This window comes from Cladophialophora psammophila (genome assembly GCF_000585535.1).
Source record: "Cladophialophora psammophila CBS 110553 chromosome Unknown aczJe-supercont1.4, whole genome shotgun sequence".
In the NCBI taxonomy this organism is placed as follows: domain Eukaryota; kingdom Fungi; phylum Ascomycota; class Eurotiomycetes; order Chaetothyriales; family Herpotrichiellaceae; genus Cladophialophora; species Cladophialophora psammophila.
In genome coordinates this window covers 298110-318450 of record NW_006912925.1, presented here as the reverse complement: position 1 = coordinate 318450, position 20341 = coordinate 298110, and the positions used below count along the sequence as shown (strand labels likewise).

The 20341-nt window shown below is 52.3% G+C and overlaps 8 protein-coding genes across 8 annotated transcripts; 3 read left to right on the top strand and 5 right to left on the bottom strand.

Annotated features, from left to right (window-relative positions):
- Nucleotides 1–177: 177 nt before the first annotated feature.
- A1O5_03035 (uncharacterized protein) lies at nucleotides 178–1306 on the top strand (the record flags this gene model as incomplete). The annotated part of the gene is made up of 3 exons (XM_007743648.1): nucleotides 178–369; nucleotides 421–512; nucleotides 559–1306. The coding sequence occupies 3 exons, from the start codon at nucleotides 178–180 to the stop codon at nucleotides 1304–1306; spliced, it is 1032 nt and encodes a 343-aa protein (XP_007741838.1).
- A 366-nt stretch (nucleotides 1307–1672) lies between these two features.
- A1O5_03034 (uncharacterized protein) lies at nucleotides 1673–3558 on the top strand (the record flags this gene model as incomplete). Its single annotated transcript, XM_007743647.1, has 3 exons — nucleotides 1673–2082; nucleotides 2135–2297; nucleotides 2353–3558. 3 exons carry the CDS (start codon nucleotides 1673–1675, stop codon nucleotides 3556–3558), a joined length of 1779 nt encoding a protein of 592 aa, XP_007741837.1.
- A 755-nt stretch (nucleotides 3559–4313) lies between these two features.
- A1O5_03033 (uncharacterized protein) lies at nucleotides 4314–4802 on the bottom strand (the record flags this gene model as incomplete). Its single annotated transcript, XM_007743646.1, has 1 exon — nucleotides 4314–4802. The coding sequence occupies one exon, from the start codon at nucleotides 4800–4802 to the stop codon at nucleotides 4314–4316; it is 489 nt and encodes a 162-aa protein (XP_007741836.1).
- Nucleotides 4803–6749: 1947 nt separating this feature from the next.
- A1O5_03032 (uncharacterized protein) lies at nucleotides 6750–11809 on the bottom strand (the record flags this gene model as incomplete). Its single annotated transcript, XM_007743645.1, has 3 exons — nucleotides 6750–10805; nucleotides 10853–11411; nucleotides 11466–11809. 3 exons carry the CDS (start codon nucleotides 11807–11809, stop codon nucleotides 6750–6752), a joined length of 4959 nt encoding a protein of 1652 aa, XP_007741835.1.
- Nucleotides 11810–12589: 780 nt separating this feature from the next.
- A1O5_03031 (uncharacterized protein) lies at nucleotides 12590–13525 on the bottom strand (the record flags this gene model as incomplete). The annotated part of the gene is made up of 1 exon (XM_007743644.1): nucleotides 12590–13525. The coding sequence occupies one exon, from the start codon at nucleotides 13523–13525 to the stop codon at nucleotides 12590–12592; it is 936 nt and encodes a 311-aa protein (XP_007741834.1).
- Nucleotides 13526–15735: 2210 nt separating this feature from the next.
- A1O5_03030 (uncharacterized protein) lies at nucleotides 15736–16053 on the top strand (the record flags this gene model as incomplete). The annotated part of the gene is made up of 1 exon (XM_007743643.1): nucleotides 15736–16053. A coding segment is annotated over one exon (318 nt), but the record flags the coding sequence as incomplete, so codon positions are not given.
- Nucleotides 16054–16234: 181 nt separating this feature from the next.
- Nucleotides 16235–17575, bottom strand: A1O5_03029 (uncharacterized protein; the record flags this gene model as incomplete). Its single annotated transcript, XM_007743642.1, has 1 exon — nucleotides 16235–17575. The coding sequence occupies one exon, from the start codon at nucleotides 17573–17575 to the stop codon at nucleotides 16235–16237; it is 1341 nt and encodes a 446-aa protein (XP_007741832.1).
- Nucleotides 17576–18114: 539 nt separating this feature from the next.
- A1O5_03028 (uncharacterized protein) lies at nucleotides 18115–19734 on the bottom strand (the record flags this gene model as incomplete). The annotated part of the gene is made up of 1 exon (XM_007743641.1): nucleotides 18115–19734. One exon carries the CDS (start codon nucleotides 19732–19734, stop codon nucleotides 18115–18117), a length of 1620 nt encoding a protein of 539 aa, XP_007741831.1.
- Nucleotides 19735–20341: the final 607 nt, after the last annotated feature.

The window sequence follows — 20341 nt, the reverse complement described above, 5'->3', positions numbered from 1 at the left end:
TTTGTGGCAATATTGCCCGCGCAGCCCTAGCCAAACAAGAACAGCCTCCGTTTGTCTCGGCGGCTAAGATTTCTTAAAGATCCATCTTCTCGCTATCCGCAAAACTTGTCTCTCTCAGCCTGGTTCTTGATTCTACTCTGGAAGACAGATGCACATACATTTGGAATTCCTTCTATGATGCCTGCCACCGAAGATATTGCCGTTTCAGGGTCAACCGCCGATGCACTACCTGAAGGAGATCCGAGTCAGCAGAGTTCGAGAGCGACCTCAACCCCCCAGGACACCGCTTCAACGACTACTGAAGATGGTGTGCCGGCCACTCATCAAACGTTTTCGTGGAAAGGATGGGCAGAGATAGAAAATGATCCAGTCATACCTTGCCGCTGCTTGCTGGGGAGTACACGACTAACCGTTATGCAGGTTATCTTCAGCACGTTATTGCGAGAATGGGGTGTGCCAAATGTCCAGGTCAATGAAGTGGTGCCGCTTGACAGCGTCTTTGAGTATCCGCCGTAAGCAATAAGTTCATACCTATGATTTGTACTAAGCAGGATGCAGGCAGAGCATTTATGGCCTAATATTCCTGTCACGATGGGCAGCCCCGGAAACCGAAAACGACCTTGATGAGCCGCCGCCAGGTGTCTGGTTCGCAAACCAGACCCTGTCCAACTCGTGTGCTACGGTTGCTCTAATGAATATCGTCAACAACCACGCGACGATTAATCTGGGCCAAACGCTCAACAATTTTCGAGAAAACACAATGAACATGACGCCCAAGGAACGAGGCCTTGCCCTAGATCGCTTCGACCACGTCCGAGACGTTCACAACTCTTTCGCCACGGAATTCGACAAGATGAACGTCGATCTTCGTCTCAAACAGGACATGGCTACGGCCGAGAAAAAGAAAAAAGCGGCGATGGCAAAGCGCCCACGGAAGAAACTCAAAGCAGAAGACGAATCTGAGGAGGACGAGAGCGGTCTCCATTTCGTCGCGTACGTGCCCGCTGGAGGTGTGGTGTGGAGAATGGATGGGCTAGAGCGGCTTCCACGGAAGCTGGGCACGGTGGACGATGGAGATAGCTGGATTGCGACGGTGCTCCCTGAGCTTCAAGCTCAACTCGAGTCCGCCACGACCAACTCGTTGGAGTATTCGTTATTGTCTTTGACAGCATTGAACGATGCTTGGGGCTTGGAGGCGGACAAAGTGAAAGTGGATAGAGCGCGGGAGGATTGGGGCCCGTTCCTGGCGCAAATGGTTAGAATTCATGCTGAAAAGGGCACGTTGAGACAGGCACTGGGTACTTAGTTTGGAGGGCGTCCTCTTTACCAAACAGTTAGGATGTGTCTTATCATTTCCTTGAAGAATCCATATTCGGGTGGAGATGAACAACGGACGTATTAGCCGTCGGCTGTGCTTTGATTGGCTAGCTCTAGGCGGGCGTCATGACGTGCAAGTTTCTCCGTATTATGTAATATCTCAGTCTCGTCTCCTGTCTCCGTCTCCGGCGCTCTCGCTCTTCCTTCTTCCTCCTCCACCACATATCACCCCCATCACCCACGGAGTACACCACCCACATCAATATTGTCAGATTCACCAGGCCCTCGTATCCTCACTCATGAAGATAACGTGCATGCACACCTGTCTCGTCTCTACCCAACGACATAGTGCGCAATGAGCTCGCCATTTACCCAACTCCCCGACGAGGTTATCCAGGTCGTATTGTCATACTTACCGTTTGACAGCAACATTGCTCTGCAACAAACTTGCCTCCGCTTTGCAAATGCCGCCAATGAACCGCTTCTGTGGAAGAAATACTGTCAGGACTCATTCAGGTGGTGGGACCGACGACATCGCTTTGCGGCGACGCTTCGGGATGGATCCTTTGCCGGCTGGAAGGACCTGTTCGGAAAGCGCCACAGAACTTCCAAGACCACTCGAGAAGCCATTGACAAGATTGTCATCGAAGAGCTCGGCCGAATTGACTCGATGAAGGTCATCCTGGAGGCTGGTTACGACGCCAAGGACGACCTGTTCGATATGTTCTGGAACGCGTCCTCTTCTCCGAACCATCTCGCCCAGAAGTTAGTGTGTATCCGAGCCCGTATTCCGACCATGCTTCTGACCGTTCTACAGGTACTGGAGTCACGCAGCTCTAGGTTGTGTACAGAGACTGGTAGCGATCGAGGAATGGACTGCCATCAGAGCCACAGGGGACTACGAGAACGCCGTTGAACGATCGCTCGCAGCTTACGATATGTTTATCCTCGGAGAACGGCCTGAGGGGGACATCTCAGATGTGAGTGGTTCACCATATCACGTTCTTGCTGCTATCCCACTAAATCCTGTCTCAGATCCTTGCTCGGCTTGACTCCTACGTCGTCTCCGTCCGGGAGGCTCATCCCAACATCGACCAACTGCCGCCGCGGAAGAGGGCGAGCGTCATCGCCGAGCATTTGCTAGAGAACAAATGGGTAGGGATCCAGGATAATCGACACTACCACAGCCTAGATCATATGTTCCTCGGAGTATCTCTGTTTAGCACAAACAGAAACTCGGTCCCCCTCATCTCGGCCGTCATCTTCTGCTACGTCGCGCGGCAGTTCAACCTGCGCGCCGAGCCTTGTAGCTATCCTTTCCACGTCCATGCACTAGTGCAGCCTCCACCAGGGCTCGATCTTGATGGCCATCATCTCCCAGAATCTTCCAGTCCAGTACCGTCTGGCCTGACACACCTGTACATGGACCCATTCAACAGCTCAGAACCCATTCCCCGATCGAAGTTGGAGACACAACTCAAATTCATTAACTCCAGCGCAACAGCAGCCCAGGCTGCCACGTATCTGTCTGCGGCGTCTGCCCGGGACCTCTCAGTTCGAACCGCACACAACATCATATCTTCACCATCTCACGACCCCGACCCACCGCTACATCCTATCAACGCCAACCTGGCTGCCTATGCAGCTTTATTTTCCCTCGTTATCCTCGCACCCCATCCGATCAGGCACCCGGCCCACTTACGCCAACATCTCTCCGTCCTTACCCAGCACTTTCTCGAATATTTTGACCTAGATATCTATCTATACGAAACCTACATCCTACCGCTTGCATATACTCTACCCGACTCCCGTGCTTACCGCAATTTAATCTCCCAACTCAAAGAGTCGGATCAAGAATCACGCCCGCCCAAGTACCGGTCTGATCCTCGCAACTCAGCAGTGAAATACAGCGTGGGGCAGGTCTTCATCCACCGCCGTCGTGGTTATTGGGCCGTGATCTACGGGTGGGATCCTTACTGTCGCATGCAAGAGCAGTGGATCACCATGAACCAAGTCGATCGCTTGCCCAATGGGAGGAATCAACCCTTTTATAATGTACTTGTGGAGGACGAGTCGACGCGCTATGTGGCGGAAGAGAACGTGGTGCTGTTGTCTGCCAGTGACATCACGCAGGACCGTATCAACGCTTTCCCCATCGAGATTGGGAAGTGGTTCAAACGATATGATCCAGAGACGGGGACGTTTGTGAGTAACGTGAGGTATGAGTATCCAGAAGATTGACAGCGAAATGGCAAAGAAGAATGGGAATTTACGAGGGTGGGTGGTATCAAATGTTGCGGCAACAGAAGTATGAGGTAACCGATAGTGTCCAAAGAGACCAATGAGGAGGGAAATTGGCCATCGTTGGTCGTCTTAAGCGGCATTCCGTGCTCATCCATCCACGGTTGGATGAGTTTTTAAGACATCGGGAATATCGGCTTCGTGGGAAAGCCATCAGACGAGGCAATTGATGGAATGATACCGGGAGCTATCATTAACCACACACGTTTATTATTTTGCCGGAGACAAATGGGAGGGTTCGGTGCCTGCTGGCGTCTCGGTTGGAATCTGGGCCTGGGAAAGAGAGCATAGCCAGTAAGTGTGAAGTCTTTCACTGTTGTTCTTGTGGATTGTTATGGCGTAACCCCAAGGTTTCGATTACCCCAGCCGACTATCGGGTATCCGGTCCATTCCTACAGAATACAAACAAAGTGGTCTGCACACCATTTGAATCCCTTTCTTATGGATCATCGACTTTCACCACGACCTTGCCTAGAGAGAACATGGATGATATGTCCTCAAGGTATTGGCAGTCTACCAGGATCCTGTCCACGCGATTGATCCGACCGTTGTTTGGGATGAATTGTCAGCGCTCTCTTGCTTGGGTTTGTGCCCTCATCCGCCAGGGTTCGTCCTGCCTACAATATCCATGCAGCCAAGCCGACTATGGCTCCGACAAAGGAACCGGCAATGAGGTCGTTGTTCTGGAAAGGGGGTCAGCACGGGGTCACGGCTGATGAGGTGCGGAGACTTGCCTTGCCGATGATACCGGCATTGGAGGAGCTGCTGGCTGTTGTGCCTGAGTCGCCGGTCAAGGCAGTAGTAGGCGTGGCACTGGCCGAGGCGGGCGTCGTTTGCGCAGCATTCGCATTGGCGGCAGCAAACTGGTCGAAGCAGGCCGAGGACGTGGCCTGCGCGCAGCACGAGTCGATCCGGGTTTGGTCGAGGCTGGTGCAGAATTGACACACCCCGTCGACCGCCACTTGCTCAAGCTGGGTCGACTCGCTGGGGGAAAGGTTAGTCAGCGCCGGCAGACCGTGGAGATAGTTCGTGCAGATGCTAAAGTAAGGAATGGCGCTGGTGTCGCTCGGGGTGGGCGCAACAGTGGCGCCAATGAACTGAGAGAAGACGGACGAGTCGGCCTGGACGGGTGCGAAGGGCGCCAACACGGCCAGGCAGAGGAGAGCTGCTAAGTAGAAGGCCATGATGAGAGCAGAGGGGAAGTCGAGTCTCGGTTTCTGGGAGGAAAGCTTTCGATGCTTATCACAGCGGTGGGAGAGGCTATCCAAGTTGAAGTTGCCAATGAGATCAGACGAGAACGGACAGCCTCGCCATATATAAAGATGGTCAGGAGTGACATAGGAGGACAAGGGGTGGCCCTCTCTCTCTCTCTCTTTCTCCGCGGGCCGTAGCTATGGCCTGTTCAGACCCATTGCATCGCACAAATGGCCCCCATAAACCTACACATGTCCTTGGCTGTGGTCGGTCGGCTGCAAGCGTCCTCCAATCTCATGGTCTTTGGCTCAGCACAGGATCGACGCGTAGTGTGAAACAGCCACAGCGACGCCACAGGGGCAATAAGCGCAGACGACCACTGGCGACTATGTGCGTAACTGCATGTCGCCAGGACGCGAGAGATCTTGGCATGGCGTGTTTGATATAGGGGGGGAGATAGCTGCTCGTATTCGCAAGTACGAAGTGTCATAGAAATTTCAAAAGGCGAAGTTCTAGAAACCTTCTCCGTCCCCGACGGCCTGGTTGATTGACATGGTGGAGATTGTCTCGAGGCTGTCATTCGGCCCGAACCGTTACTTCTCGAGACTATGCAGGACTTGCCAGAACCTACAAGGTACATACCCAAGTAATAGCTAGGTTCCTCGAGAACGAAAAACCTATTTGCCACTTACGGTTTAATCCTAGAGGGTGAACGAAGGCCGCTTTAGCCTGAGCTTTAACTGAGCCTTTGGCCGAGCATCACTGAGCGCTCCCTGAGCAAACACAGCGGGGGCCTAAACTGGCCCCTTGCGATCGGCTATACTTACCTCTCGGTAAGGCATCAATTTCAGACGGGCGGGAGGGAACCTGGACACTTTCTCTGCCCTTACGCTGCTGCCTAAATTTCCCCGCAACCTTGGGCCCGGCAGTGCGGCAGAGTACGCGGTGAGATCGCATGTCGTAGAGCAAGGAATCTAATCAAGTAAAGTGGTGGTCCAGGCGTAGAGACGCCTGGGGTCTCCGTTAAACTGCGAGCACATACAATAGCGACTCATTACTCCCGCCCCATGATAGCGCCCAATAGTTCCACACTGTCTAAGCTTTTGCTTGGCTCTTATCCCACCTTAGTCTGTAGGAGTCGCTATTCCATCTTGCCGCCGAACTAGGTAGATAAAGTATCGTCTTCAATCTCGCTGAGCATGAAAGGTCTGAATAGATTACAGACTTTGATAAGCAATTCTATATGTGTCAGGGACAAGGGCGAGAAGGGGGCTTCGAGGGGCTTCGAAGGGCTTCGAACGTGTACGAGAGGCTCGAGAGTCCTTGATATTGCTATCTTGATGCACCGTGAAGTACAAGACGAGAGACAAAAGAGCTCGGAAGGGTGATTTGGGCTTGTGCTCGATCTATATAGCCATCGAGGTAAGACATTCCTCCTTGCCTCACTGCTCTTGATCGTTTGAAGGATTCAAAGAGGGTCAAACCTAGTGTAAGGGGCTCGATGATCAGTGGCGTGCGTGAGGCAGGGGAGGCATTGACATACACATCAACGCAAAGTTGCAGAGAAATCTTCCGCCGAATTTGGCGATTGCCGCCGCCGCTTTTGGGGGTAGTTTTGCCTCGATGCCAAGTACGCTGACCCGGTCTTCCCTATCTAGTATCCAGACTGACCTGACTGACTATACTGCGGACTGGAGTCCGTTCGCCACGATGTAGTTTGGGATGTAATTGGCGTAGGATGATGCCGCAGAAGTCGGTTTTTCGGCAGGTTGAGCGCATAGCAACGACATGGGACAAATCGAAACCGCCACCATTGAAGATAAATATTTGGTCCCTCGTCCGCATCAGTGCTCGGACCACGACGGCCATGTTCTAGTATTCACTCTGGGCCAGTCCTAGTCTCTGTATAGCCCAACCTGTTAGCATACATCCAACGGTCATTGCCATGCCGTAATCCCGAGGCGCGGGTAGGTCTCAGCCCGCTGTTCCGGCGTGGGTGTGTCACGCAAGAGCAACTCTGCCACAACATCTCTTATTTTCAGACCATCATCGCATGACTCGAGTTCTTCCATGAGAAATTCAATGTCTCGCTTTCTCACAAAGTGCCTTGAGCGCAGAATAGCTACATCTGACTGGGTGGTCCCATCGATCGACGGTGGCCCGCCATTTATGGCCATGTTTTCACTCTGAAGAACTTGTTTTTCCGTCTGTCTTTCTTGTGCACCACTGTCGTGCTGTTCACCTGCTGCGGTCTTCTGGACTGCTGAGGCCTCTTCATGTGTCGAGTCGTCTTCGTCTTCGTCTTCGTCCTCGTCCTCGTTCTGCTCTCGAGGAAACATTTTCCACTTAAACGATCGCATTGTCACCTTAGCACCTGCCTTTATAAGTGCTATCGCACTTTTCAACTGCTCGTCGTCCGTGCCGTACCCATTCACGCAAAATTCAGCACTCCATCTAACCATCACATCTAGAGGTGTCTCCCCTTGTCCATTTCTCCCATTGACATCCGCACCGTGTTCGAGGAGCAGGCGCACCATATCAGAAGAGCCAAGTACAAGGTGCAGAACCTTAGACGTATATGCTTCAGGATCGTCACGAAACCATTCGAGGTTGTCCGCCAAATAGAAAATGTCGCAATTGGGGTCGCTTCCATTCTCGAGCAGCAGCTTAGCCAGCTGTCCGAAGTACGAGCTGTATGGAACTGGATCAATGGTTGGATCAATTATACGAAACAGCGACTGGAAAACTGTCAGATTTTCGAAAGTGTCGTGGACACTCGCTCCGTGTTGAAGCATCATCTTGGTTACCTGAACCGGATTAAAACACTGGGAGTGGTGAAACTTCTCAACGATACTATGCAGGATTGGGACTTTCCCGCTAGCGGGCGCAGCGCTATTTTGAAGGAGTCTGGATCTCAAATAGATCGGCATGCGCAAGATCGCTGCAAAAGAAAGCCGCGAATCAATCGGCCACCTTCTCGGTCGATAGTCATTCAGAGCTCGATATTCCTCGTCGTCATCATACCTTTGCTGTGAGAAGAAGGACTGGAATTGTGCGTCATCAATGCTGTCTAGCAGTCCAGACTGAGAGAAGCCAGTGGTGCGCTCCGCATTATGAAAAGAATTCGCACACAAGCTAAACAAATTATCCGCTATAATCTTGGTTAGCCAAGGTATGCGGCTGTTGCTGTGTGCTTGTGTAGTCTCGACACTGGATGCGATCAGAGTCAAGCCGAATTTGGCAAAGAACGAATGTCCATTTTCGTACTTCGTAAAATTACGATCAATGCTGAGGGATGCCTTGAATCCCGGCCGTGTAACGAAGTCCTTGACTGTCTGGTGCATGAGTTGAACGATGTACACCGGATCTTTCTCATATGCTTGGATATCGCGGTTTGAATGGCTGAGGTCCTGCGTCAGTAAAGGTCCACTAGATCGCATACAAGGTAAATGTGGTTCCTCGTTCTGCTGGCCGCCCACGGGGCTGTGATGGACCTCTGGTGGATATCCCCTCGCTTGATCCAACCCTTGCTCCAACCCTTGCTCGTGCTCTCTCATTGAGTTTGACCGCTGTGCATGCTGGATGCCATTGATACTTTGACCTGTCCCTAACCTCGCATATGGTCGTGAAGGATGGTATCCACAGTGGGAAGGAGGTACAGTGGACCAGATGGGCGCCGGAAGGCAGTGTCCATGGCCACAAGGGTTGGGAACCAGATTGACTGGTGCTGGAAGGTAGTAGTATCCATGGCCACAAGAGTTGGGAACCAGATTGACTGGTGCCGGAAGGTAGTATCCATGGCCACAAGGGTTGGGAACCAGATTGACTGGTGCTGGAAGGTAGTATCCATGGCCGCAAGGGTTGGGAACCAGATTGACTGGTGCTGGAAGGTAGTATCCATGGCCGCAAGTATTAGGGAGTGTTCCTGTCGAGGCTGAAGCATTGATTGGGAACGAAGCATGAAGAGGAAAGCCATGATTCGGTTCCTTGTTGGGCTCCCCGACCCATTGAACATGCCCCGGAGGACTTAATCCAGAGACCAAGTTCCCAGAAGGTACAGCAGGACAGAACGGATACGTTTGAGAGGGCGGACATGGTGGACCGCCTGAAGATGGAGGAAATGGCGGGCCTAATGGCTTAAATGGCGAGCGGATATGTGCTGCACCGAGATGCTGGAGCGGCTGAGGTGATGCAGGAGGTATTTTAGAGGGTAAATGAGTTATCGATGGCATCAATGCATCTGACTTGGAAGTTGTGGTGCGCACATGGGGTGAGTTGGAAGGCCGAGTACAAGTAGCAAATTCCTTCCGTTTTTCTCCTGTCGCACTGGTGGCTCTAGTTCCTAATGAGTCGTGTGCTAGTACATTGACCTCGGGAGCATTGTATAGCTGATTCCTGCTTGTATTGGTTTCTTGCCGCCGCGCAACAATCTCCACAAGTCCACCACAGTGACTTCTTAGGCGTCGCCGGAATGTGTCAACCTCGGAACTGGACAGTTCTTGGCCGAGCTGCTGGAGTCTCTGCACGCCATGTTCGAGGTTGGAAGCAGTGGCACATCGTAGAATACAGACGAATTGTCTCAGTTCCAAAGGCTCAGGCGACCGGACAAGAATCTCCAACATGGCATATGTCTCCTCGGAGAATCCAGGCTTTTGGATTCTCCCCATCAAAGCCTGGTAGAGATCTTCTAGCTCATGTGGCAGTGAGCGGATTGTTTGACGTAACTCGTCAATGTCAGCGCCTCCGGTCCTTGATTCAAGCAGATCTTGGAGGACGAGTTTCACCCAGATGAACACACCTTGAGCTTGTTGAAGAATCTCAGATATAAGATCATAAATTGGTTGCCTCTCTGCCTGTATTGTTGATTGAAACCAAGGCTTCATAGCCTCGTGAGTAGAAATGGTATCGATGACGTATCGGCGAATATCTGCTTCTGTATGATCTTCCATGTTGAAAGTCTGACAAGATTTGAAGTGATCAGAAAAAACATCCCAAGGTCGGCTGGCACAGCATATACGGATCCTGGTTTGAGAACCTGGAGACCCACGGGCCGTCCTTTTCACGAACATCGCAACCTTTTCGGCAGGACCATCAAATTCGTCCAAGGCGTCAAGAAACAGGATGATGTTGAGTGGCACACACTTTTGCTCAATAAGGCGATCCCAGACACGATCAAGGCTATTCAAAGACCACCTTTGCACATTGTTGACGTTTGGTTCGAACCATTCCGAAAATATCTTTTCTGTCAGTAAGCCTATCTTTGACAGAATTTGGTGCAAGAGACTTCTTAGAAGACCTTCAAAGGACTTCTGTATAATGGAGCCTCGCTGAAAGAAGAAAAACTGTGCAACAACTTCCTGGGGTGTGATCGTGTTTGATGGCGACCTTTGAGATCCTACATGTCGCTGGTATATGTGCTTCATTGCCGTGGATTTACCAGATCCAGGCTTACCGCTTATCCAGAAGATGCCACGTCCCCATTGGAGCCAGTGCATCATCCCCAGGTCTGGCTTGAGGAATATCCAATCAAGGGTCGTCTCATGCGCTTTCTCGACCACGGAATAGCGATATACGGTATCCTCGAGAAATATGCTGTCTAATACGGATTGCACTGCATGCAGGTAAGCGCAGTATGGAAAAGCAAATGGGAAAGGTTGCGTACGAATTCGTTGCTTTTGATCGTGAGCCAAATAATTCGAAGGCATGGCTGTTTCAGAAGCTTGGGCTGTTGCAGGATCGTGTTGCGGAAGCACGTTCACATGCTGGCCAACAGTAATGCCGTCACTACGGCGCTGCAGGGTGTGGTACAGTGATCGCATAAAGAATAGAACAGCACTCAGGTCAGCCTCAGTCTCGTTGAACTTAACAAGGCTAGAATGGTCTTTGTCGACAGGGTATTTATTTTCCGGTCTGGTCCCGCGCTGAATCGCAGAGTCCAATTGGACCAAAATCTCATGAGGACCGTCCTTTTTCCATTGTCCATTGCTCAAAAGCTGCAACTTCATAAGCCAAATCGTAACCAGCTGGAGACGATACCAACCTTTGGTGTGAGAGACTTTTGAGTCTCGTATATGGAGACGATCTCGATATTGCGCATGGAGGATATGCCACAGAATTGTGCATCGAGGCCTTCGAGATAAGGAGATCCTTCAGCAAGAGATTTGACGAGCGGCTCATTTGGCTGATGCTGGACCATGGGAAGCAGGTGCGAAATTTTCATCCCTCGATTCGGAACGCCAAAAAAGATTGCGCACTTGAACTTAGGCATCCAAGTTTCCTCAAGAGACGAGTTGGCAATTTGCGCCAACGCCTCTTTAACCACAATCCCACCGAGACTATGGGCAAGGAAAAGTATGGGCTTTGTAGAGGGCTCTGCTAGGCCGACTGAGCGCAACTTAGCGACAAGACCCAGCGATATGTCTGGTATGGATTGAAACGATGCGCTATTGGGTAGACGAGAGTCATAACCATACATCAACACCCTCATGCGGGGGTATCTTTTCGGTAGAGCATCTCTAGGCCACATAAAGTCCACGCTGCGATCTTGCGCACACCATGATCCGAAAGCATGGCCCGCTAGCCCTGAGATTGCAATGCAACTTTTGACGAGGTGAGTTATTGTGTGCGTTGACTGGAAAGGAGCTGCTGCTCACTCAACTAGGTGGTGATCCACATCCACCTCGTTCAGCACGGTAAATCCTTGGAAGTGTGTATCAATAATGAGATTGTGGGAGAATATTTTGTTTCCGAATGACCATTCTGAACGGCCGGGATCCTTCGCATCGTGGAGTGCCTGCGGCAAATCTTCGAACGCAACGGTAGCGACTTTCGTAGGTGGTGACTCAAACGAGTCAATGCTGGAGGCAAGCGATCTGACCGTAATTCCTTTACGATAATCGAGGACATAACTCAGTATTCTGGCCACTTCGTCAAACTGAGCGCAATGAGCAGGTATCTGGCGGACGCGATATGTTGGTCGTCGGCATCGTGACGCCATAGGTGTCTGACAGCTTCTTGCCAACTTTGTATGGGGGCGATTGATGCTTGTGCTAAGTCTATGACGAGAGATGGAAGCTGTTGTCTAATACCCATGAAATGGAGAAAAGGGTTGCGGATGCTGCCTGGCGGCGGGGCCCTGCCGCCATGAACCATTTTTGGGTGTGCACAGCCGAAAAGGACTGGCTCGGGTATTGCAGGATATTTGGCCAACCCTAGTCGCGTGCCCCGGTTTCCGCCCGCGAGGCATCGCGACAAAAGTCCATCACGCAATCAATCATGTCTCCATGAAGACTGGAATCAACACGATATCGTATACTGACAGCCAAGTTCCAGCATGTAGGATTCTGTTGCATCGGAAGTTAGTTAGAGGATATAAGAAGTGAGCAAGAGCGATGTTTTGCTCCAGAAGCCTGGGACACCGCGACCCTGACGTTATGCTGGAGCCATTACCCAGTACTCGGCTGCCCCCTAGTCTCTGTCCAAGGATTTTGCGTCAGCTAGGGGTGCAAGTTCTTTAGGAAACAACGTTATGCCTCGAGACAGGCAGCACAGTGGTTCATTCGGGCCGCACTTCCGTGCGGTTGATACAGTATGCATCTTGGTAACGCCTAATGCCGTGCCTCCCTAGCCGTAGTGTCCTGCCTTGACATTGACCCACAGGGCTAATAGTGATGCCCTCAAATTCCTGGAGCAAGAAAAACACCGCAGCGGATGGGATCCACGACCGTCTCGCATTTTAGGCCTCTCTCAACCAGCCACGACACTGCCCCTTTTTCCCTTAAACGGCAAATCCACCTTTGGACGTCGGTGGAAAGTTGCTGATGATTGGGTTAGGCCTGGTCTGATTGACCGCGGCTCTCACATTATATATGGTCACGGCTACGGAGGCAGTGACTGCACACAGTGTTGCACCAAAGACAACCGTGAGGCACGAGATTGTGAAGCCATAGGAAACCTGGCTGAACTGCGAGTTGTTCCGCAGCTCTTCCGTTGCGATTCCCAGTTGCAGTGCCCCTAGTACCAGTGTCATGAGTAGACAAGCCACAAGCAACCATCCGAAATGATGGCGGACGAAGTCCTTATAAGATGCGCTGCCATAGAAATACCCGCGGAATAGGTTATGCAGCTTGTACCTAGGGAGGTAGCGGTAGAGCATATTCACACGGCTCAAACGCAGCTCACCGCGTAGGAATCGTGGGCTGGTAGACACGCTGGGGTCCGATAGCAAAGTGCATTTTTCACGCACTAGACGTTGCCATTCGTCCCACGACATTGAGGAGGGCAGGAGGTGGAGCTCTTGTGCAAGGATAAAGTCGGATCGGTACTGTATCAGCCACAGATATGTTTTGCAGAAGCCATAACGCCGGCCTTTCAGAGTCTCGTTGTGATATGTGGTTCTGCGGCAAAAGTCCTCGTCTAGAATCCAAGTCGGCAAAGGCTTGATAAAAATCGTGTCGCCGTGCCACAGTAGGTGAAATTTCATTCGCTCCGTGATGACAACCCTTCGGCCGCGGACTAGCTGGTGGTGAAGAGGTGCAATATTATCAATGCGACCAGCAAGCCAGAGCCAGGGCTCGAGGTCGTCAAGAATGTCGACATCAAGCTCGTTGGACACGAAGGCTTGAAGCTCGAGATGTGGTCGAATAAAGGCTCCTGAAGCTGATTTCACCAGCCAAGGTAGGTCTAGGCGATGTGCCTCTGCTTGGGTAATCATACTGTCGGCTTGATCAGCAGGTCTTGACGTTGCTGCCATAATCTTCAGGGCATCTATTAGCCTAAAGCCTCGGCCAGCTCAATTGATGATATATACCTGCAGCTCCAGAATACAGAGTACAAAAGCCAGTTTTTGATTGTGTCGGTCAAGAAGACTCTACTAAATAGCTAACGTGATCACAAGCTATAGCTCAGAGGCTGAGCTGAAATGCACAGCCAGGCAGAAGGACAACATAGCTCCGACGTCGTACATAGGGTCATGGGACCGTTATGTAGGTGCCTAGGGTTAGCACCGCAGCCAAAGGCGCACTCTCACTTTTGCGTGTGGTGGCACGGAGCATAATTCCACAGCCACCAACAGCCTGCTTGATTGAAAGCTGTCCAGCTGGCCTTATGAGTATTTTACAAGTACTCGCAGCAACGATGACCGAAGAAGAGGGTACGGAACTGGGCCTTCCGAGCTTTGGGAACCCAGGGGTCAGGGCCAATTTGTGGGTTCCTACGCTAGACTCGCGGCTTGTGCTCATGCTCCTCAATCCTGCCTCGGGCACCGCTAAGCCGAGCTCAGGACTGCACAGCCACAGCTCGGGTCAAATAGCGGGGATGCTCAGGTCTGAAAAACGGAAATGGACCTTGGGAAGCACGACGGGGTGCATCGGGAGTTGAGTGAGAGAAATAAGTTGGAAGGGAGGAGGAGAGGAGCAGGACGGGTGACAAGGTTCTTGTGACCAGCCCTCAAAAGCGGCGGCGCGCAGACCCTGAAGCTAGATTTCCCGGCAACGACTTTATAGTAAGAATATTGTATGTGGGCAGGGTGGTCAAAGTCAAGCGGCCTTTTCGGGTCCCCTTTCTTCCCTGGGGCTCTACTTTTGGCTCCTATGTAGAGAAAGACATACCATCGAAATACGAACGGAAGGAGCAGACAAGCTCCCGAAGGCTCCCCTTTACGGAATGAGCCACGACAAAACTCCTTAAACTCCGCCGCCATCTTACGGAGAACCTCTCGAAAGGCTTCATACGGGCAAATAAGTCCGATACCTCCTCCCCAGCCCTCTTTGTTAACAACCCTGGAGGAGGGTTACGATTCTGTGTTGATTACCGAGGATTGAACGCGACTACTCTCAACAATCGCTACCCCTTGCCTTTGATCTCTGAAACTCTAGATCGACTCTCGAAAGTAAGTCCAGCCCGTAACTACTAAGTAGAAGAGGAATATATCGCGAGGGATGGACGGTGTACTTATATTTAAGAGGAATAACACAAGGCCAATCTTCCACCAGGCGTTCGAAGTGGACGGAGATTTATCATTGCCACGTAAGAGAGCAGTATAGGAGGCGCCCAACTAAGTAGTACGAGTACATTAGAGAAGGGGGGCCAGACTGGGATCCCGCAGCATCTTAAATGGGTCCCATCGTCTAACGTTGACGAACGTTAATGTTGGAGATATAGAGGAGAGGGAAGACCAAAAGGCCCAGGCAGAACTCCAGGAGCGCTCCACATTCCCTTCCCCACATCTCCCACAAGCCGATCCATCACAGCCTGAACGGCGTTCCTCCTAAGCGCTAAAATACACTCTACCTTCATCCCCTGATATTTTCCCCCCTATCCACAAAAAAGAAACAGAAGAAAAGGGAATGACCACTACCACTTCCCAAGGGGAAACGCCATGGCACGCCCACTTCCCCGCCCCGCGAGAGACGGACCCCAAAGCCATCACGCGCGAAGACCTGCTGAAGCGCTTTCAGCAGGGTCAGAGCGGAGGGCGGGATTTCCTGCTCGTAGATCTGAGGAGGAATGATCATACGGTATGGACCTCCCTTTCCCTTGCTGCCTTTTTTTCCCCTTGTCTATGCGGTTCTTTGGGACACTTTTGTCCCCGGGAGAGGGAAGAATTTGCGAAGGAAAGAGAATGGGTAGGAAGAAGTGGAATAAGCAGACGAAGCGGAGAGGAATAATCTCGCTCCCAATCTCAGGCCCGCGGAAGAATAGTGGGCGGGTAGGTAGGTGGTTGATTGGGGCGACGGTATATATGTACACGCCACGCACTTGCGCCGCTGCATCGACACGAAATGGGGAGAGACAGAAGTGCACGAGGGAATCCCTCTGATTCTACACATTCATGCTTTCATTCACACTCCTCCCCGTCCTCAGTCACGCCCCCTTAAAAACAAGACACCTCTAACACAAAATCCCCCCACCATTGTGGTACCGCAGGGCGGCACCATCAAACACTCCATCAACCTCCCCGCACAGACGCTCCACCCCTCGCTCGCGACGGTGTACAACCTGTGCACCTCCTCCCAAATCCCGCTGGTGATTTTCTACTGCGGGAGCTCGCGCGGCCGCGGGAGCAGGGCCGCGGGCTGGCTGGCCGATTACATCGCAGACGCAAACGAGAAAGCGCGACCGACAGGGCCAGTACTCGAGAGTGTGATTCTCAAGGGCGGGATTAAGGGGTGGGTGAATGGTGGGGAGGAATATACGCGGTGGATGGACGGGTTTGAGGAGGAGGTGTGGAAGAAAGGAGACGATGCGCAGTGAAGAGAGGGAGGGAGGGAGGGATGGATGGATGAATGGATAGATGGAATATGCAACTACTTCCATGCAATCATATTATATGCAGTCTGTGAGTTGTGTCAAAACTGGACAGAATGGCCCTGCATATCCCTGACAATATCTCGGTTGTGGAAACCCCCTTCGAACTTCCCTCTTATTTGACGTCCGGGGACCCGCCGTTGAGAGTCCTGCGAGCCTGTCTCAGACGCTCACGTTCTCGCTGATGTTCATACGTCTCATTCAGGCTCTGTTCCCTGACGAGGCCGAGGGTCGTACCAATGCTATCGGGCGCCTTCCTCACGAGGATACGATCTCCCTCGATCTCGTCAAGGAAGCCCCTATCCACCCCCACCCGAGCGGCGAACTGTTCAAAATCCACGCTGCCCCTTTCCAAGCCCAGACTGCTCACGTGTCCCTCGCCGATCTCGACGAGCACGGGCTTGCCGAGGATCTCGTCGCGGCAGCTGAGGGTCCATAGATTCTGGAGCAGACTGACGAGCCGCTGCTGGAATTCGCCGAAGGGGTGCTTGTGCGAGAGGCGCTCGAGGCGGAGGAGGCGGGTCTGAGACGAAGACGGAGGAGCGGAAGAAGAAACGATGTCGGCGGCGATGGAAAATTCGTGCAGAGTGTCAATGCGGAGATTCGTCCAGTCCGGGTGCTCGGCATCTGGACCACCGCCCTCCAGCGGTGAGCGGAAGAGGTTGTTGACTATCTCTGCCGTTTCGTCGTCGTAGGGAGCTGGGTGAACATCGTCGTGGAGCGACGTGTCGAGATCGAGATCGATGTATCCCCACGCAAAACAATCCTCGAGCCTGGGGAGACCCTCTGCATCTCCATCTTGGCTTCGCAGTTGCAACGCCTCGAGACTCGCCTGGAGCATGAATTCGCACGCGACGTCCATCCAGATGTCGCTCGGGCCTTGCTTGGTTGCCTCCATAAATCGTGCCGAAATGGCCATAAATCGAGGCAGCAATGACAGGAGTAAAGGTCCTGTTATGTGTCCAGAGGCAGAAGACGCATAGTTCGGACTTTTGCCGGTCCATGCAGTGTATATCTGCTGCTCCAAATCCCAGGACGTAGCAGGCATCTTACCCACTTTCCGGCAATCCCGCTCGCGACTGGCGAGCCATGTTCGACGAGCCCGTAGGTCCCTCTTTGCGTACCCACCGAGCATCGAGGACAAGTCGTCCGCGGGACGATCCGTAGCAATGACTGAAGAGCAGCGGCACAATAGCAGGACGACGAATTCCAGAATCTGTAGCCTGAAACTGAACTCGGGAGACTGCTCGTGAGAGGGATGGCTCTGATTGAAAATCTCTATAAAGGAATCGAAAATGGCAAGCACGCGCTGGAGCCCGTGCATTTTGCCATCATCGTCCTCGAAGCCGCCGGACAAGACGCCCAGGTGAACCTCAACGGCCTGGAAGAGCGTGTACTCCAGAACCATGAGATCCACGTCGAGTTGCAGCTCGGGGTCTGCGCAGCGAGTGTCCATCATTTATCTCGGCCGATAGAGTGCCAATCATTGAATTTATTCTCAGTGATCCTCGAAGTTGGAATCGAGTTGTTACCATGTGCGTGCGAGCTCCCTCAGTCGCTGCAGACGGAGATGCGAGGGACGATCGCTGCGTCATCACCCTGATGCGGCAGCGCGCTTGACCACGGACTGTAATATCGGAGATCGCGAATAGTTCGACGACCCACGCTTCTGTGGACAATAGAAGAGATGAAGACGAGAGTTGAAATATCATGGTGGAAGAGCAGGCCTCATTTCGGCGGCCTGGGTATTTTCCTTCACCGCCACTCACTCGTCAACCGCATAAGTCTCTCCCAGGCACCACCAAACGAAAGAGAAGACGTCGAGTCGGAAAGACTAGATATGGAGCTACAAATAAACAACATCTTAATGTATTCCACTCTCTAGCTCAAAGACGCCGTCGCTATGCAACAAGACCGGGGTATATCTTCTCTAACGTGCAGTCATGGGGAGCCTCGCCAAGAGACACAAACACAAGTCAAGTCATAAACACATCATCATCTCTTCTTTCCCTGTCCCCCCTTGACTCCTTTTACCTGGGCAATCGGCGCGGCATGGTTTTTCTCCTTGATGTGGTTGAATAACCGCGTCTTGGATGGAAACTCGGCCTTGCACACAACACACTGAAACTCTGCCGCAGCCTTGTCAGATTGCTCAGCTGCATTCTGCGCAGCCCTCCTTGCTTTTTTCTGCTTCGCTTTGCCGATTTTTGGCAGTGCTGTCGCCTCAGGGTCGGACGTCAGAGGAGTGCCTGACAGACTGATATCGTCAAATGCTCCAGAGATTTTCTCCATGGGCTCTTCTCCTAGGCGTCGCTCAATGTCCGATCTGGGAGCATAGTCATCATCCTCTGAAGCCTCGGATGTCTCATGGCCTTCCTCCGCTTCTGCTGTTCCATCTGCTTGCAGCTGTACCTCTGCGTTATCTGTCTTGTCTTCAGGAGCATCGGTCTTGCCAGGGGGGGAGTGAGCCCGCTCAACGTGGACTTCGTCTCCATCAGTGACCACATGCTCGTGCTCTGAGGCTCTATGCTCATTCTCCAGATCCAACTCTACGCCTTCCTTGCGCATTTCCTTTTGCAGTTGCTTTAACAGCTTGATATGCTTTTTGCTCTTCTCGTGAGCCTTGAATTGAGCCTCGCTCTTAAAAGTCTTGTCGCAGACCACACAGTCATATTCGTGTTCCTCAATCTCGGACTCGCTTGAGAACCCCCCTTCGTGTTCATCTTTCGCCCTTGACTTGGCCCATTCGGCTATTGCCTCAGCACCGGTGGCCTCAAATTTCGCCTGTTGTGCTGCTCTTGATCGTGCCGATTGTGCCGCGGTAGCATCTCGAAGGGCCTTTTGCCGTTCAGCCTCGGACTTCTGGTTGTTTTGAACGCGAGGGTCACGTTTTCGGACAAAAGCGACCAGAGAGCGGATTGCTTCATTGTATTCCTGTATAGCTTCGTCCCGGATTTTCTTGTTCTCTTTCTCCATCAGTCGTCTTACCCTCCTATCCGGCGCATCCGATAACCTGTATTGGTCTTTCCAAGAGTAGCTCTTCTTGGTGGCAAACCCGTTCCACGCGGCATAGAAAGGGCGGACAACATCCTCATAATCGTCGTCCTTAAACCCAAACTCGGGATAGTCCACTGAATCTTCATTCCCCCATTGACAGGCAACGTCCTCCTCTTTCGCAAGCTGCTTGAAGAAGTCGTTCAGTCCACCATAGAATCCACTAGGGGCATTACTATATTCCAATCGACCATTGAACTTCATCATCAATTTCAACACTTCCTCCGTTGTTGTCATCCGAATGTTGTAGAAGAACTCATCTGCGCCTGGACCAGCTGCCTGGTCTCCGCGTAGGAGGATATCTTTGTGAGAGTCATACCAAGCACGCTCTTGCGGATCGGAGAGGACTTCGTAGGCAGACTGGATCTCGGCGAAAAGTCTCGTAGTCTCTTCGACGTTGCCATAGTTTCGGTCAGGATGTAACTCGAGGGCCCTGCGACGGTATGCCTTCTTGATTTCATCGTCGGTCGCAGTTCTTTCGACGCCGAGGAGATCGTAATAGTCGGCTTTGGCTGGAGCCTGATCTTGGGCAGCGCTGCCAGAGGATTGTCGTTGACCCATGGCTGAGGGAGGGGGAAGGTTCTCCCGTATTCAAAAGAGTGGTTCAATGGACCGAATCCATTCAGAAATCGACAAGCGTCATCCCACGACGCCGGACGCCTCCACAACCACTCGAGCACTTGAGCCGCCGATGACGGAGAAATTTGGGCGGCGAAATTGTGGAATGGATCTCAAGCCTTGTCAGGAACTATGTGCCAGTAGGTCGTACCCAGTACCTAGCGAGCTAGGTCCTGGTGGGTTATTCATGCGCCATTTAACTGTGGCCTTGGCAGCCTCGCTTAAAGTGCGCCTCGCCTGGAAGCGCAAGGCTGGGTCGAAAATGTGTCACGTGTAGATGTTGCTTGGCCAATTGCGCGCCACAACAGTGAAAACTCTGACGTCGATTTTTGGATCCTTGATTTCGCTGGCTGCACGAGGCGCAGAATGCGGCAATCTGCGCAGTCATCTGTCACCTAAGAGCATCCTATGGAACGCAGTGTTTTCTCTTCCCACAGTTCCTTACTTCCGACAAATCCCATATATGGCGCGTGGCAATTTTCCGTCTGGGGTTGCGCCAGCAAAGAGGGTATTAATGTGTCTTCCCCCCCACGAAGTGGGTGCACGTCCG